Genomic DNA, 16,488 nt, shown 5'->3' on the forward strand with positions numbered 1-16,488 from the left:
AAGGGCCAAAGTGAGGGCAACATGTCCTGAAGAGGATAAGAGATGCTTTGGGGACCCACTAGACACTTGAGGGCACATCCTGGGATGAAGCTTTCTCCTAGGTGTCCACTTTCCCTGATGACAATTCTCCCAGATAGTATAGGTTAACCACACGATTTCTGCCAGCGGACATGTAGGCTACAGGTAGTTGTTAATACATCAAGGATAGCCCTTGCCAGAGACCCGCTTCATTTAAAAACAATGACATTTAGGGGCCATCTGAAGATGTCCCAGAGACCATGCTGACCATTCTACAAACAACTTTCCCAACTTCTCTTCCAGGACTAACTCTCCTATGAGAAAATACCATGGAATGGGCCAAATAAAAGTATCCTCCACGTCTAGAGCTGGAGAGATGGCTCAGCAGTTAAGAGCACTGACTGTTCTTCCAGAGGTCCTGAGTTCAATCCCCAGCAACCACATGGTGGTTCACAACCATCTATAACAGGATCTGGTGCCCCCTTCTGATGTGTCTGAAAACAGCTACAGTGTCCTCATATATATAAAATAAATAAATATATCTTTTTAAAAAAAAAAGTATCCTCCACGTCTAAAGAACCCTGAGTACAGGCTCTATTCCAAGTTACAGGGCAAGTCCGTGGTGAGACCTGGCAACAGCCCCGGGTTAGCAGCATATTAAATGTGTTAGGATTCTGATGTTGAGCTAGGACACCTAAAACTATATGCTTGCTGACTGTGTGACTGTGTGACTCTGTGACACACAACCACCCCTGATGTCACTGTCTACTCCCTCAGCACCACAGTCCCTCTGCATCTATGTAGTTCCCTCCTGGCATGGCTCTGGACTCAGCCAAAGTTTTTCAGTCTAGATTTCCACCCCTAGTTATTCCTCAAACACCTTTCTTCTCGGCCAAGTAGCCATTCCTTAGGGAAAGCAGTCATGAGTTCCCCAGCCTGCGGGAGCCCCACCCCACACCCAGCACAGGGTCCAAATGAAAGCTTCACTCAGCTCTTTCCAAAATTCTACTCACACTTGAATGATCTGATAGGGCACCAGAAGAGAAAGAGCAGCTAAAGAAATAGGAGTTAAATTTAGTCAGATATCATGAGAGAAGAAACTGCTGAGGACTGGATATAACCAGTGTCCATCTTGAAGGCCAAGAGTGACAATAACCAGGGCCTTGTTGTGGAGTGACAAAACTTCAGGGAAATGGCTGCAGGCTTGAGTGATAGAAGAGGTGAGAGAAAAGATGAGGAATGTGAAAAATAGGCCCCATAAAATGAGTTGTTTTTTTTTTTTTTTTTTTTTTTTTTTCTTTTTTTCGAGCTGGGGACCGAACCCAGGGCCTTGCGCTTCCTAGGCAAGCGCTCTACCACTGAGCTAAATCCCCAACCCATATAAAATGAGTTTTAAGGATGGTTAATGATGCTAGAGATGTAGCTGTGGGACTAGGAGCACATGGCAAAGGGAAGGTGACAACACAGAAGTAAAGACGAGTGGCCACTCAGGGTCCAGGTAAGGGTGAGGAGTTTCAGAATGCAGGTAGAAGGATCTCAGGGAAAGGAAAGTGGGATGGACTTGGGGCTGGTTGCAGATGCAGTGCTGGAAGGTGTACCTGCTTCTGATGACTTTGTAGAGGAGTAGGTGGGTCATCTGTACAGAGATGAAGAGGCTGCAGGCAGGAGAGGAATGGTGTTCAGGATGTAGAGGGGTCATCCTACTCATGATGGGAGCTGCAGGGTGCTGAGTAGGAACAGCTAGAAGTTGCTGAGCATAAACAAGCTGAGGCTGAGTAGGTGAGCATGTATGTCTGTTAGTAGGAACGACATTCCCTCCCACACACCCTGCCAATAGCTGGCTTCCCCAGCTCTGCTCCCAGAAGTGGAGGTGGAGGAAGGACAGCTCCAGGCTGGAGGCTCTGGGATTCCTCCAGGGCTGGGGGGCTGCCAGCAGGGTGGGACCATGAGTCAGGCAGCCAAGAGAGTTACAGATGTTGGCAGGAGAGCTTAAAGGATAGACCAGAAAACTTCAGCTAGAGAGTTAGAGAAATGAAGACCGAAGGGATAGCAGGGAAGGAAATAAGGCCTGATGTCCTACTGAATCTAGACCCCTTGTCCTGCAAGGGACTCAAAGTGGGCTGGAGAGCCTGAAGGCTGTGAGTGGAGGATGGTTGCCTGACTCAGCAATTTCAGGAGTGGAGTAGTTCCAGGTGGTGACATAGCAGTCATCAGTGAGGGGGTGTGTGTGATATGGAGAGCAGAGGAGGAGGCATTGCAGATGAAGGGGTCACGGACAATCAGTCACAGGCTCAGACTAGTCAACACATGACATCCTGGGTGGTGGTAGAGAGAAAGGCTATAAGCCACACTCACTCATGATTAGAAGAGGCCAGGAAGTGGTGGATTCAGAAAGTTTGCCACAGGATAGCACTTGGCCGCTTTAAGCACACTTGGTGCTTGGAGCCAACCTCCAGCAAAGAGCTGGCAGCTGCTCTGTCTCAGTCACTCTCAGAGACCTCTCCAGTTTCACAGCCTGGCAGGCTGACACCAAAACAGGCCAGGGTAGATTCACAGGCAGGTGGGCAAGTTGGCAGCAAGATGGATAACATCTACTCTCTGACCACTGGCATGGGGTCAAGCTTCCTCCAGCCAGCATAGCTGGCAAGACCAGAACATTAACCAGGAAGCTGGAGGAGCCTTGTGCAAACAATCTGAAGGTGAAGGCTGAGCTCTGGCAATAAATCTAGTTTCTTGGTATGTCCTCAGTTCTGGGGTAGGGGATACGCAGGCCCAGGCTAGGGGTTAGGTGACAGATGGTAGAATGATGTGTCACACACACACACACACACACACACACACACACACACACACACACACACACACAAAGCATCAGTATATAATAACTCTGCCCTATCCCACTAGGTCCATGTTGGCATACCTTAATGAGGAGAAAGACAGTCTGAGCATGAACCCAGGCAGGATTCCACAGCAAAGAGGTACCTGGGAGGAAAGATCTAAGCCAGGAGAAGGCTTGCTCTCCAACTTCCAGGAGTACTCTGTCTCAGGTGCCCCGGCCTGTTGTAACTGAGGTTTGAGCCCTCTGCCTAAATACCCCATTTGAGTAGATGAATTCTGCACAAATGGTTGTTCTTGGCTGAGAGGAGGAGATGGCTAGCCAGCCACATACAACCCTGTCTTTGAAGAGACAAGTGGAGTAATGTATGTGGTCCCGAACAAGAGGCTAGAGAAGGGGGAAAACAAGACATTCAGAAGAATGTGGGGATACATCTCCTAATAACATACACTGCACAGCATACTCAGGGCTAGCCAATTATCACTCAGATTCTGCTCACCACTTGCAGTGAGGCAGTCACCTGGGCTAGAGCCATTCTTTGTCTGCCAGGTTCTGACTCATGACTTCTAGGTCATTCCTTCAGAGCCAATTTCTCTACATTTTAGGGTCCCAGACACACAGGACTATTTGAAGTAGCCTCTTCTAGTTCTCAAGTCCAGGGTCTTCTCTGTTTAGCTTCTCTAAGAGTTCCACCCAAGGATCACAAAATAGGGAAGCCTGGAGCAACCAAGGGTTATTAATAAACAACCTACCCACCTTAGCTCCTGTGAAGAACAGCAAGGCATTCAGCCTCCCCCAACTCAAGACCTGTCAGAGCACATGATGAACAGCCCTCAGCTGTTGGGATCATCTCTTTGTACACTGTGTGAAGGTGTGTCTCTGTACTTCCTCAACTGCCTCTTCTGCCTAGTTTAATAAAGAACTGAACAGCCTACGGCAAGGCAGGAGAGGATAGGTGGGACATCTGGGAGAGATGGGAACTCTGGGAAAGAATCAGAGGTGCAGGGGATTCACCAGCCAGACATGGAGGAAGGAGCAGGTACTGGGACTGAAGGAAAGAGGAATAGGGCATATGGCAGAAAGCAGATTAGAATAAGTGGGCTATTAAGGTATACCAGCTAGTTGAGAACAAGCCTAGATATAAGGCCTAATCATTCATAAATGGTAGTAAGTCTCCATGTCATTATTTGAGTACTAGAGGGTTGAGACAGTCCAGTGATGCTCAGCCTAGGCAGGGGCAGAATAGCTGTATGACTCTACCATGAGTGGGTGGGGAAATTTTAATGAGTGTTTGAGGTAGGTGCTGTAGAATAGGTAAATAGGGGAGCTCCAATTCTCCCAGCTTTTGCAACTTTAACAGCTCCACAACAATGAGACGACAGGAAAAGAAACTGGTAACCCCACTTTAAAGGTTGTGACCTAGAGTGCAGGGTTGCTGAATGACCAATCTAGTTACACCACTTGAGAAGACTTTAAAGGCATTCTTTAACAACAGCTGCTGGCCTGAAAGAGCTGCCATCTGGTCACCTGACAGAAGCACAATGGCTACTGGCAGAGGCCATTCTGGTGCCAATTTCTGCAGGCAGAAAGCTACCTGGCCCAGCACTGTGGGTTCACTCACGTAATGAAGTCCAGGAAGCTGGCAAGTGGCTCGTAGGCATGGTTTCTCATGTGGCGGAACTCTACTACCATCTTCTCCTTGAGCTTGTCATCGATGACTGACACCGTCAGAGGTGACGCTTCATTGGCCAGGAAGTTGCCATAATCTGTACTCTGCAGGTGCAGCTTCAAGTCTGAAACCCAAGGGTAGATGGTAAGGGCTTGGCTTTACTGGTTGTCCTAAGTTTCTATCCCTAGCCAATTCTAAGACCACCTCCTCCCATGACAGGGCATCCTGCTGCCCCCTGACTTCAGCTCTCTATTGACTCAGTGCCAATTTACAAAATAGCCAGGGTAAGATCCAGATACTCCAAACCCTAGGAGTAGAAGTCAGCATTCTGGGCCCCAGAGTACAAACACAGGTAGAATAACTGTACACCAAAACGATGAGGCTGGGGAACCGCAACACAAGTTGTCATTTATAATCTGTAGACTTTGAGATCCCAACTTGGAAGAGAACATAACATTGCTCTATTCTCCACAACATTAGAATTGGAGGGACAAAATATTCAGACATGAAGCACATTAAAAAAAGAAATTCTGCCAGGCAGTGGTGGCACACACAGGTGGATCTGGGAGTTTGAAGCCATCTTGGTCTATAGAATGAGTTCTAGGACAGCCAGAGCTTCACAGAGAAGCCCTATCTCAAAAAACCAATTCAAAACAACCAACCAAACAAACAAAAAACACAAAAAGAAAAGCCCAAAGCTGTTAGGGGTAGATGAGAGAAACAGCACAAAAATATAGTTGAGCAGAAAGGCTACACTAAGTTGGACTGAAGCAGAGGATGGGGCCTAGGAAGCATGAAGGAAAAGTAGGAAGGGGCCTGAAGGAGGTGTGATCTTGGGGATGGGCTCCTCTTAACTGTGGCTGGAGGTAGACAAACTAATACTAAGAATTCTCTTGAATTTTTAGAGACACATGTGAAAAAATATGATTCACCCCTGCCTTTAGTACCTCAGTAGCCAGAGATTAGTTTATTTTTTGCAGTGCTGGGAACTGAACTTAGGGCTTGATATATGCTAGGCTATATTGTATGACTGAGGTATATGTTATTATTTTTACTTTTTTATATGTTGTATGCACATATATATGCATGATTATATAGGTCAGAAGAAAATCTTAGATACTGGGCTGGAGAGATGGCTCAGTGGTTAAGAGCACTGGCTGCTCTTCCAGAGGTCCTGAGTTCAATTCCCAGTAACCACATGGTGGCTCACAACCATCTGTAATGGGATCTGATGCTCTCTTCTGGTGTGTCTTAAAACAGCTACAGTTAGCAACATGAAATAAATAAATAAATCTTTAAAAAAAAAAAAGGAAAAGAAAGACAATCTTAGATATAATTTTTCAGGCTCTTCCTTTTGTTTTAGACAGGGTTGCTCACTGGCCTGGAACTGATCAGCAGGCTTATAGGGGTCCACCTGTTTTGCCTCCATCTCAACATTGCTGGTATAAAATTATATGCCACCACCCCCAGTTTTTTACAGATTCTGGGAATCTGAACTAGGGAGCTGTGAACCCAGTCCGTCCATCCATCCATCCATCCATCCATCCATCCATCCATCCATCCATCCATCCATCCATCCATCCAAGACAAGATCTTCCTATGCAGCTTGGCTGGCCTTGAACTCATAGAGATCTCCCTGACTCTGCCTCTCAAGTCCTGGGATTAAAAGTATTTGCCACTAGGGGTTGGGGATTTAGCTCAGTGGTAGAGCGCTCGCCTAGCAAGAGCAAGGCCCTGGGTTTGGTCCCCAGCTCAAAAAAAAAAAAAAAAAAGTATGAGCCACCATGCCCAACCTCTTTGAAACATGATCTTGATCTTGTTATGTAGCACAAGTTGGCCTGGAACTCACTATGTAGACCAGGCTGGCCTCAAACTTTTTTCAATCCTCTTGCCTCAGTCTTTTTTTTTTTTTTTTTTTTTTTTTTGGTTCTTTTTTTTGGAGCTGGGGACCGAACCCAGGGCCCTGTGCTTCCTAGGCAAGCGCTCTACCACTGAGCTAAATCCCCAACCCCTTGCCTCAGTCTTTCAAGTGCTGCCGTTGAGATCAAGGGCACTAATCACCATCATCATCTTTGATGCTTTTTAAAAAGTTACATTTATATGTGTGTGGAGGTGGGTGTGAGCATGCATGTGCCCACATGTTTTCCCAACATGCAGTATCACTGTGTGCCTATGGAGATCAGAGGATGCCTGCAAAAATTTGTTCCCGGGGGTTGGGGATTTAGCTCAGCGGTAGAGCGCTTGCCTAGCGAGCGCAAGGCCCTGGGTTCAGTCCCCAGCTCCTAAAAAAAAAAAAAAAAATTTGTTCCCTCCTTCCACCACATGAGTTCCAGGTATTGCATTCAGGCTTGGTGGCAAGTGCCTTTGCCTGTTGAGAGTGGTCTTCTTAAAACAGAAGAAGAATTATGCTCTAAAAATTACTATGGAATAAATGAAAAAACAGGAGAAGATAAGTGATGATGACTGGAAAATTACTCCTAGGTTATTATGTAAAGGCCACTGTGGTGACAATGGAAATACTAAAGCCAGTGACTGAGCAAGAGATCCATCATGGGGGAAGGAGACGAAGGACCCCCAGGTATCCCTGAGGCCCAGAGGGTCACACCAGCTGGAGCTGCTCAGAGAGAATGAAAGGTGCAACAGATACCTCTGCCATAGACCCTAGGCACCTCTCTGATGCCCCTTGTACTCTATCACATGAAGAATGCCTCAACAGTGTTTAGCACTGTGGCATACACCTTTAATCCCAGCACTCAGGAGGCAAAAGCAGGAGGATGTCTGTAGTTCGAGACCAGTTCTACAGTCAGTTCCAGGCCAGCCAGGGCAACATAATTAGAGACTGTCTCAACCCAAACAAATGAACGACCACCACAATAAAGAATGCTCAACTTGCAGTCAAGTATGCAAAAAAAGATGAAAGTGCACGTGTTGTTGAATGTGGACTGTTAGCACTCTGTCTAAGCTCTGCCCCACAATTACCTGGCAACAGCAAGATATGCCTGACACTATAAAAGGGTCTGCTTGCCCCCTTCTCTCTTTTGCCCCTGCTCTTGCCTTCCCTTCTCCCGTCTCTCTCTACATGCTCATGGCTGGCCTCCTCCTCTCCTCTCCTCTCCCTCTCCCTCTCCCTCTCTCCCTTTCTCTGCCCCTACTACCCTCTTGACTCCCCTCCCCATGCCCTGAATAAACTCTATTCTATACTATACCATCCTGTGGCTGGTCCCTCAGGGGGAAGGGATGCCTCAGCATGGGTCTGCTGAGGCCCTCCCTTCCCCCATACCTCACCACACCTACAGAACATGCCCCACCTTTTATCTTTTTATAAACACATCACAGAGAACATGTACAAAAGTCCTAGAACAGACTCCTTCCACCTATGTGCCTGGGGGCTGGTGGTAAACAGAATTTATATCATCTGTGGCCCCTAGGCACTAACAGGGTGCATCTTAGCTTGAGGAGGATACAATGGGTTCAGCCCAACTTGGCCACTTACATCTACTTTTCTCCCACAGCCACCCTAAAGATGATTTAAAAAAAAAGAGAAGGCAAAGCAAGTCAAGAGAAGCCACCTGGATTTTAGTGATATGTGCACATCTTCCAATGTCTCTACACCAGGGCATCTGCAATCACTCTGCTAGGGTTCTGTTCTTTCTTATTCACCCAATCTGGCTACTGTGGGAGTAAGGCATGGGTAACAGGAGGTATTCAACTCAGAAATGCTTGGGTTTTTGTAGTAATTCAGATGGGTTTTGCAGAAAAAAAAAGTCTAATTCTATTGATGCTATATTGATATATTATATATTGATTGCCATAACAGTGTATTACCTGCATTTCTAACTCTACATTGTGATAACCTTGAGACTAGGTAAGTGCACAATCTTTTAAAAAGAAACATGGAACAAAGGTTTTAGGTCAGCTCACAGAAGGCTTACCTAGCATATATGAAGTCCTGGGTTCATTCCCTAGCACTATAGAAAGCCAAGTGTGACAGCACATCCCTATAATACCAGCATTTGGGGCAGAAGTAGTTCAGTTGTTCAAGGCCAGCTTAGGCTATAAGACCCTGTCTTGAAAAAAAATAGAAATAGGGGGTGGGGTACGGTACAGATAGGACAATACTTGCATCTTAGAACACTTGTCTAGTAGTTTCTTACAGCACACAGCCATGCTGCTTCATGAGTTTGCCAGCTTTCCTGAATTACTCTGAGAAGCATAACTTTTCTTTTTCTTCTTCCCTATTTAAGCTTATTTTACTTAACATACTGGACTTCACTCTTCTAATGCCCTATTTCCCATCATGGAGCTGTATGCTGTCACATGGCTGACCTTTACAACGGTTTAACTCAAACTGTATGGCTGTTTTTCCTTTCCCATTCTCCTCCTCCAGGCAGCTACTGAGATTTACAACTTGCTTGCCCTGGGGTTTTTCTTTGAAACTCTAATAAAATTGTCCTCTTAAATAAACTTTGGCTTTGCTTGACTTTCAAAAAAAAAAAAGAAAAAGAAAGATTATTAATGCCTCTGAAATGGTTTTTGTGGGTATGAAACAAATGGTTAAAAATATGAGCAATCCCACCTAATAAGTACTAAAATGAAGCAGATTTTATCATGTCATATTCATGCCCTGATTTATAGATTTGTATCTACCAGTAAACACGCTACTACTGGGGCCTGGAGGATCAACATGATGAGCAAGGGGGTTCTGCTCCAGGACCACCAAGTTTCCAAGCATTTACTACAAGACATTCTAGAGCTGATAGCAGCTAGGCCAAGCTGCCCATTTATCCATGTAGCCATGGTAGCCAGCCTAAAACTCTCTTCAGGCCAAAAGACTTCCTCTTTAGCTCCCACAGCTTGAACCTAGAGACCAAGACAGAGGCACAGGAAGGCTCCAGGGTAAAACTCAGTTCTCTGGCTGGAGTGTCTCCTGTCAGTAGCCCCATCAGTTCCTAGAGTATTACCTACTTGATCCCCCTGATCCTTCATGCTCAAAGCAATGAGATTCAGGCCTCTGAACATTCTGCTCTTCTGAGCCCTGACACATGCTCTGGGAGGATTCCCTAGGCCAGCTATCACCTCCCACTGGGGATCCTGATGATAAGCTCTCCTCTCAGGCAGAATGATATGTCCTTTATCCCAGACTTTGCCTTGCATCACAAAACTTCTCTCTGGGAAGACTAGCTCAGCAACTTCCCCAACTGCCAAACACTTTCTCTTTAACAATCAGTTAGTCTCCACCAAATATCTGGTACTCCAGTGAGAGTTTTCACCTTGGAAGGCCTGGACATACACAGGCTATACATAGCTTTATGCTGGACCTCCCAGACATGTCAATTTCAAAGGCTAATCAATAAAACCCAGAATCTTATCTAGAGTCTCACAATCAAGAGTATAGAGAGGGGGGTTGGGGATTTAGCTCAGTGGTAGAGCGCTTGCCTAACAAGCGCAAGGCCCTGGGTTCGGTCCCCAACTCCAAAAGAAAAAAGGAAAAAAAAAAAAAAAAGAGTATAGAGAGGCTTGGATATCAAGCAGTCCTGGTGGGACTGTCAGTCCCACATCAGCTCTCTTTTGTTTTCTAAGTCTCCTTGACCACATTGGTAGAGCAGGCCTTTCAGGTATAGAACCAGTTGCCCAAATATCCTTTAAAACCAGAAGAGTTGACCATTGGCTTGCAGACCCCCTGGACACTCACTGCCCACTTGTCAAAAGCAGGCATAGGCCCATACTATCATGACTCAGTGACAAATCCCGCTAGCATCACTTTTGACACCAAACACTACAGAAACTAGAAAATGCTTGGAGTCAAGCAGGACAAGGCTAGAGTGCTCCTTTGTTAGCCCCACCGCTGGGACTTCACTCAGGCTTCAGAGCAGACAGCTCTGTGCTTCCATCGCTGCATTCTGCTGACACTGCATCAGAAGCCATGCTCTGAGCACTACTGGAATGCAGGCGGCTGGGTGGTTTCTGCTGGAGTTTGTCGGATCAGAGCAAACCCGGGAGACTACTGAGAATCCTGCCCAAGGCTGGAAGAGTCTGCCTTACCAGGAAACTCATTTTTAAAAGCCCCCAGAGACAATGTCAAAGGGCCAGTTCCAGACCACTTTCTCTGGCTAAGACCCACATTTTCCTGTGACCCAGAGAAATGGAACAGCCTGCCAGCCAAGAAGGCAACTAGAGGGAGGGAGACAGGCTGATTCCTTAGCTCGCCCACGAGGGGACCACACAGGGCTTCTAAACCAGTTCTGACCCTGCTGGAGAAACCTGGCGCCCAGACACAGTGGCTGGCAACCCTAAGCCCTTCAGACAGGCCTGGCCAGGGCTAGGACAAGCTGGGTTAGGATTCTCTCTCCTCAGCTTCCTGCTATTTCTGAAGGCTGTGGAGGAGGGGATGTGACTGGGAAAAGAATATCCAAGCATAGGAGAGGTCTGGAACTTATAGATGCTTCATGAGAGACTTAGCCACCTGGCCCTAGCCCAGCTCCTCAAGGGCACCCGAGAACAATGGGGTCTACATTTGCTATGGGACCTGGGCTCAGCAGTCAAACGGCATCAGTGACAGTCCTTGACCAGACATGCCTGGTTTGAGATATGAGCTGTATTCTAGTGATAGCAGACTGGGGACAACTCTGCTCTACCCACAAGCCCAGCTGTCTACCTCAAATTCTATCAGTGGCCCAGCACCAAGTGTCTAGACAGTTTGGGATCTCTCACAGTAAAAGACTTCCTTAGAGGCTGATTCTCAAGCTGAAGAAGACGCTGCTGCTATCAGGAAGTTCTTGCTTTAGTGTGAGGCAAACCCTAGCTCAGAGGAGGCAGATTAATTCAGTTTCTAGTCTTGCTCAAAGTCCTGGGCTTACTCCTCCCTGCCCTACACGTCCAGAACTATCCCAAACCTCCTATGCTTCCTAAGTTCCTGTGTTAGATGATCTGGCAACTATCCCCATGAACTCTAACTCCCAGTGAGACAAACACATCTACACCAAACTCAAAGAGTGAAGGCATCCAACTCCAATATGTCACTATCACCTTTCCTCAAGAAGCTCTGTGGCTCTGAAGCTACAACTGTTTCTCCCAAAAGCCTCAGATGTCCTGCCCTCTGCCCTTACACTGCTTTGGCCCTTGACTCTTCGAATCCCTGACTTAACAGTGCTACTCTTCTGACAACAGTCACCTTCTTATCATCCCAGCAAATGCTCTAGGAAAGTCCATAGATGACCTTACTAAAAAGCCCTTGAACTGGAGGGTTCCTCAAGCCAGGCCAGGAAGACTGAACAGGAACACACACTCCCACCCTAGAAACCAAGAGCCTCTGCCCTCCCTCTTCCACAGGACAGCTCTGTCATCCTTGAGTTGTGTGTCAAAGGCTACTGTCCAATTCCAGCCAAGGGCTCTTTGAAGACCGGGAAGCCTGAAGCCTAATACCCACCTGGCACAGCTATTCAGCTTATAAGTCTGCCCCAGCTTCAGACTGGCCTCATAGCTTCCATCTGTCCTAAAAACACCCTTGATCATCCCTAATCCCCAGTTGTCTCTTTCAGTAGTAAGGGTCTGGTCCCTGCTGACACTATTGACCCTACCAACTGACCCCAGCCAGACTCCTCAATAGTACAGAACCATGTCCCACCAACCATAACCTGACCAGAGTACTCTCTGCTCTGTATGATAAAATATTGCCTTGGGAGTGACTCAGCCAAGCTGTATGAGATGGAGTTAAGCAGCCCTGCCCCCACCCTCTTCCTGAAAGCATTCCCTAAGCCTGCCAACCCAAAGGGGATCTTTCAGGCCATTCAGCTGCCTCCCAGGGGCAGGTAGCACATGGCCTCTCCAGCCTTTACAACAGTTCTCCAAGGACTTAGGCAAGGAGGAATTCCGGATGATCATGGCCTATGCCAAGGGGTTGGTCCCACATGCCTTAGGGAACAACACACTAAACAGGGTAGCCCAGTTCTACACTCATCATGGCCTCATGGTCCACATAGGGTTCCTGCTGGCCAACTGGCCAGAGTAAAGTATAAAAGGACAGTGTGTTCCCAGACTTCACTTCTGCTTTTCCAGAGGTTACTCAATGACACTCTCCTGGGGAGCTCAGGAGTTTTCAGGAATTATATGAAACCAGATACTAGAACATGTTCCATAGAGACTAATATGCCAACCTTGCAAAGGTGGCTAGGCCCCTGGCCTGTTGGGTCCAGGTGAGGAGTTGACTTCAAAGGAACAAGGACCCACTTCCAACGTTATTACTTCTAGACATTCAAAGGGAGAAGACACAGGATGTCCCATCTGGTGATACAATAAAGCCTGTGCCACCCTAATACTGGATGAATACACTGTGCCAAAACCTCCTCCCTAGGCTCAGGGGAGTTTCTCAGGCTCGTGTCAGCTCTAAAACAGATGTGTGCACTGGATGGCTGGATCTGCAGGGTCAGAGGGCCACATCTGGAACACAAGCGTGGGAGCCTTTGCATGAGAACTATTAACTCTGAGTTTACCTAAGACCCTAACACAGACTGAACATCCTCTCCAGCCTTCGAGCCTCTGCTATGGCTGAAGGTACTCTGAAAACTCCCAGGTAACACCTCTGTATTTCAACTCTTTCTGCTAAATGTCAGCTTTCTCCCTCCCCCTTACCACCCTACCTGTTCTTCCTTACCACCCTAGACTGTCAAAAGCCCTTCATCCTGGATAGTGAAGGTACACCCTTCCTCCAAAAGCTGGTTTATGATTCCAGTACCTTTCCCTCTATAGACCTACTTTGACAAACCATTTGTTTCAAAACACCACTATTGGGGTTGGGGATTTAGCTCAGCGGAAGAGCGCTTGCCTAGCGAGCGCAAGGCCCTGGGTTCGGTCCCCAGCTCCGAAAAAAAGAAAAAAGAAAGAAAAAAAAAAAAACACCACTATTTGGACAGAGAAAAGGAAATTGTGTGTGTGTGTGTGTGTGTGTGTGTGTGTGTGTGACACACGCACACCTGCCTGCCTGCCTGCCTGCCTGCCTGCTGGCCTGTTTAAATACACAGCTTGCTGTGTAACCCAGGGTGACCCCAAACTTAAAACCCTTCTGCCTCTAAATACTAGGATTATAGACAGGTACATACCTACCACCTTACCTTGGCTCAAAATGAGAAAAATCTGAGCTTTGGAGCCATACAAATGTGAGTTTAAATCTTGTCCTGAAACTTGGCCCTGAGTATTTATAGTGCATCTGTACATCCAGGCTCTTGGCAAGCTGCCCAGCACTTGTACTGTGTGCCCACTCCCACCCTCAGGCACCTACACAAACATTACATTAAAGTAATGGTATATAGAAAGACATCAACACAGCACAGTATACACCATCTTTTCCATCAGAAAGGATGCCATGCCACACGGAGCTTCCTAATGAACACTCACAGCCCAAGAGACCCCACCACTCCAACTGTGGCTCAAGCTGCCCTATTTAGCTCTCCAAAGAATTCCCCTGATCCTCCTTTCATGGTCTATAGCAATCCTTCCTTCAGGTTGTGCAGTATGTCCTCCATGTCACCACCTGCATGGATCTCTATACCACATGAGCATGCACACACACCAGCACAACTCTACTATTTACTAGAGATAGAAGAATAGAGCTGGCTCAAGATCTGGGATGCTTGACCCATAGTCCATGTGTTACTTCACCTATCAATAAGACCATACGGAGCTCTGAGCGGCCCAGAAATCTGGACAGACAAAGGTTATACCCTAACTCTGGCCCCCATACTACATCCTGGGCTTCCCTAAGCTACAGCCCCAGAGTCTTGGGGGCAAACAGAAGGTAGAGTAGCCAAGTGCAGCTCCTGCTCTATGGGAAGCCCCAGGACCTGATAGGCCATCAGAACCTGGAGTCTACTACTACTGGTATAGGTATACACAGTTATTGGGTTTCAGTTGGGTAAGACAGAGCTCCTGCAGGGTAAGGACAGGAGTGCTCCCTCCTTGGTCTCTGGACCTGAATTTTATTTCATGCTGGAGGCTTATATGTTAAGGTGAGGCATTGACAGCAGGGGGTAGGGCTAAACCCATAGAAGTGGTCCAGATGACATTGGTGACACCACCCACCAACATCAAACATTGGTGGGAAGATCATTCCCCATGTCCAAGAGTCATCAGGATGTCTGCCCCATGTTAGCCACCCACTCCCAGCTTTGGGACAGGTGGCAGGTGGCAGCAGAGTCACATTTAATTACCCACATGATCTCAGGAACACCCCGTCCCTGTAGCTAGGACAATGAAAGCATCTCTCATAACCCATGAGGAAGTCAACTCATCTGACAATCAGGAGGGTGCCAGTCAGGCAATAGCTTCATGTGCCAAAGGGAGGGGCAGAACTGGTTACTGCTGCACCCAGGGCAAGTTCCAAGAAGCTCTCCTCTAACTGAGTGGTAATCCAACAGGATGGCCTTCATCAAGTTGTTCCCTCTGTGGTCCTAAGACTTCACAGGACTGGTATGACCCAAAAGACACAAAGCTTGCAGAGTAGCTTCCTTGTGTTTCCAACCTCAGCCTCGCCTCACAATCAAGGGAGCTCACCCTGGGAGTTGGGGACCACACCTCTTCTGCTGCTACCATGCACTTTGGCCTTATAAACTTTCTTCTTTAGGTTTGCTACTACAGTTATAGAATCTGCACAATGGAGTAAATCTGGGGCTGTAAAGAAAACTGTTATACTCCTCAAAGACATGAATTGTCTGAGTGTAAAAGAGGTAAAGTGGTCTGGCTGGGCTAGGTGCCAGGCAGCCAAATGGACACTACCAGTAGCAATGAGCTGTCCTCAAATGCTGACACGTATGTCCAAGTCTAAGTCCTGGGTTTGCTGGACCATAGCACCTGGGTGATCCAGTCAGTCCTCGATGCTGTGTTCCTGTTCCAATACGGACCTCTGGAAGGAAAGCTAGGGCTAGCTCAGATGGAGAAGGGTGGTTTTAGGGCTATCATCTTTGTTCCACTATACCAGAATCCTGGCAGGAGCATCTTGTCAAGTTCATGGTGCTCAGAGACAGCCCAACGGAGAAACATAAGAAAAAATATTCAGCCAGATAACAATGAAGCACATTTTTAATTCCAGTATACAGGAGACAGAGGCAAGCTGATCTTTCTGAGTTTGATGTCAGCCTGGTCTACAGAGTGTGTTAGTCCCAGGACACCAGGGCTACACAGAGAAACCTTATCTCAGAAATAAACAAACAAACAAATAAATAAATATTGCTTTGGCCTCAGCCTTATGGGTAGGCTCAAAGGATCAAGCCTCATTCAAGGATGTGAAGACACTACCTTCAGTAAAAAACTCCATTCCCTATAGCTCATGGAAACTGCACAGAGTAGTTCAGGCCAGGGGCAAAAGTTGATTTACACCATTCATATGTCTTGCAGAGCCAAGAGACTTGGATCAGGCGAAGGTGGCAGCATGCAGCAGTAACTATGCAGACTGGTCCTGTCTAGTACCTTTCACTCACCCTGCCTTTAGCTTAGCCCCAATTACATGTCCACTCAAGGACACAGTAAGCAGTTGTAAGGCAGCAGTAAAATGCTAGACTAGATGTGATCAGCACTATGGTCCTCGCTGGACTCTGGCAGGGCAGGTTTCATGCTTAGGGAACTTCATAGTTTAAAAGGTAGATTCAATGGCTCACGGTTAAAAGCATTGTTGCTCTTACAGAAAAGTTAGGTTCCCATCATCCACATCATGTGGATGTTACTACCTGACTCCTCTGTACTCCATGGGTACCTGGACATACATGCACAGACACGTGCACATACACACACCCTCTCTCTCCCTCCCACCCCTCTCCCTCCCTCCCACCCCTCTCTCTCTAACAAAAGTTAGATCCAAATGATGGAAGCAGCTACTGTAGAGATGAGAAACACAAAGTCTTGGCAGTGACTGAGAGCCCTTCCTACTCTCTGTGCCCCCAGGCCCAGCCATGTGGAACATAGTTTGAAACTTAGTGGG

The 16,488-nt window shown here is 47.2% G+C and overlaps 1 protein-coding gene across 1 annotated transcript in view; it reads right to left on the bottom strand.

Annotated features, from left to right (window-relative positions):
• Window positions 1-16,488, bottom strand: part of Atp6v0d1 (ATPase H+ transporting V0 subunit d1) — a 44,600-nt gene that overhangs the window by 10,112 nt on the left and 18,000 nt on the right. Inside the window, exon 2 of the mRNA XM_032888155.1 lies at window positions 4,476-4,647. Coding sequence (XP_032744046.1) covers window positions 4,476-4,647 — 172 coding nt within the window. The remainder of the gene's footprint in view (window positions 1-4,475; window positions 4,648-16,488) is intronic.

Source organism: Rattus rattus, chromosome 17 (genome assembly GCF_011064425.1).
Source record: "Rattus rattus isolate New Zealand chromosome 17, Rrattus_CSIRO_v1, whole genome shotgun sequence".
In the NCBI taxonomy this organism is placed as follows: Eukaryota; Metazoa; Chordata; class Mammalia; order Rodentia; family Muridae; genus Rattus; species Rattus rattus.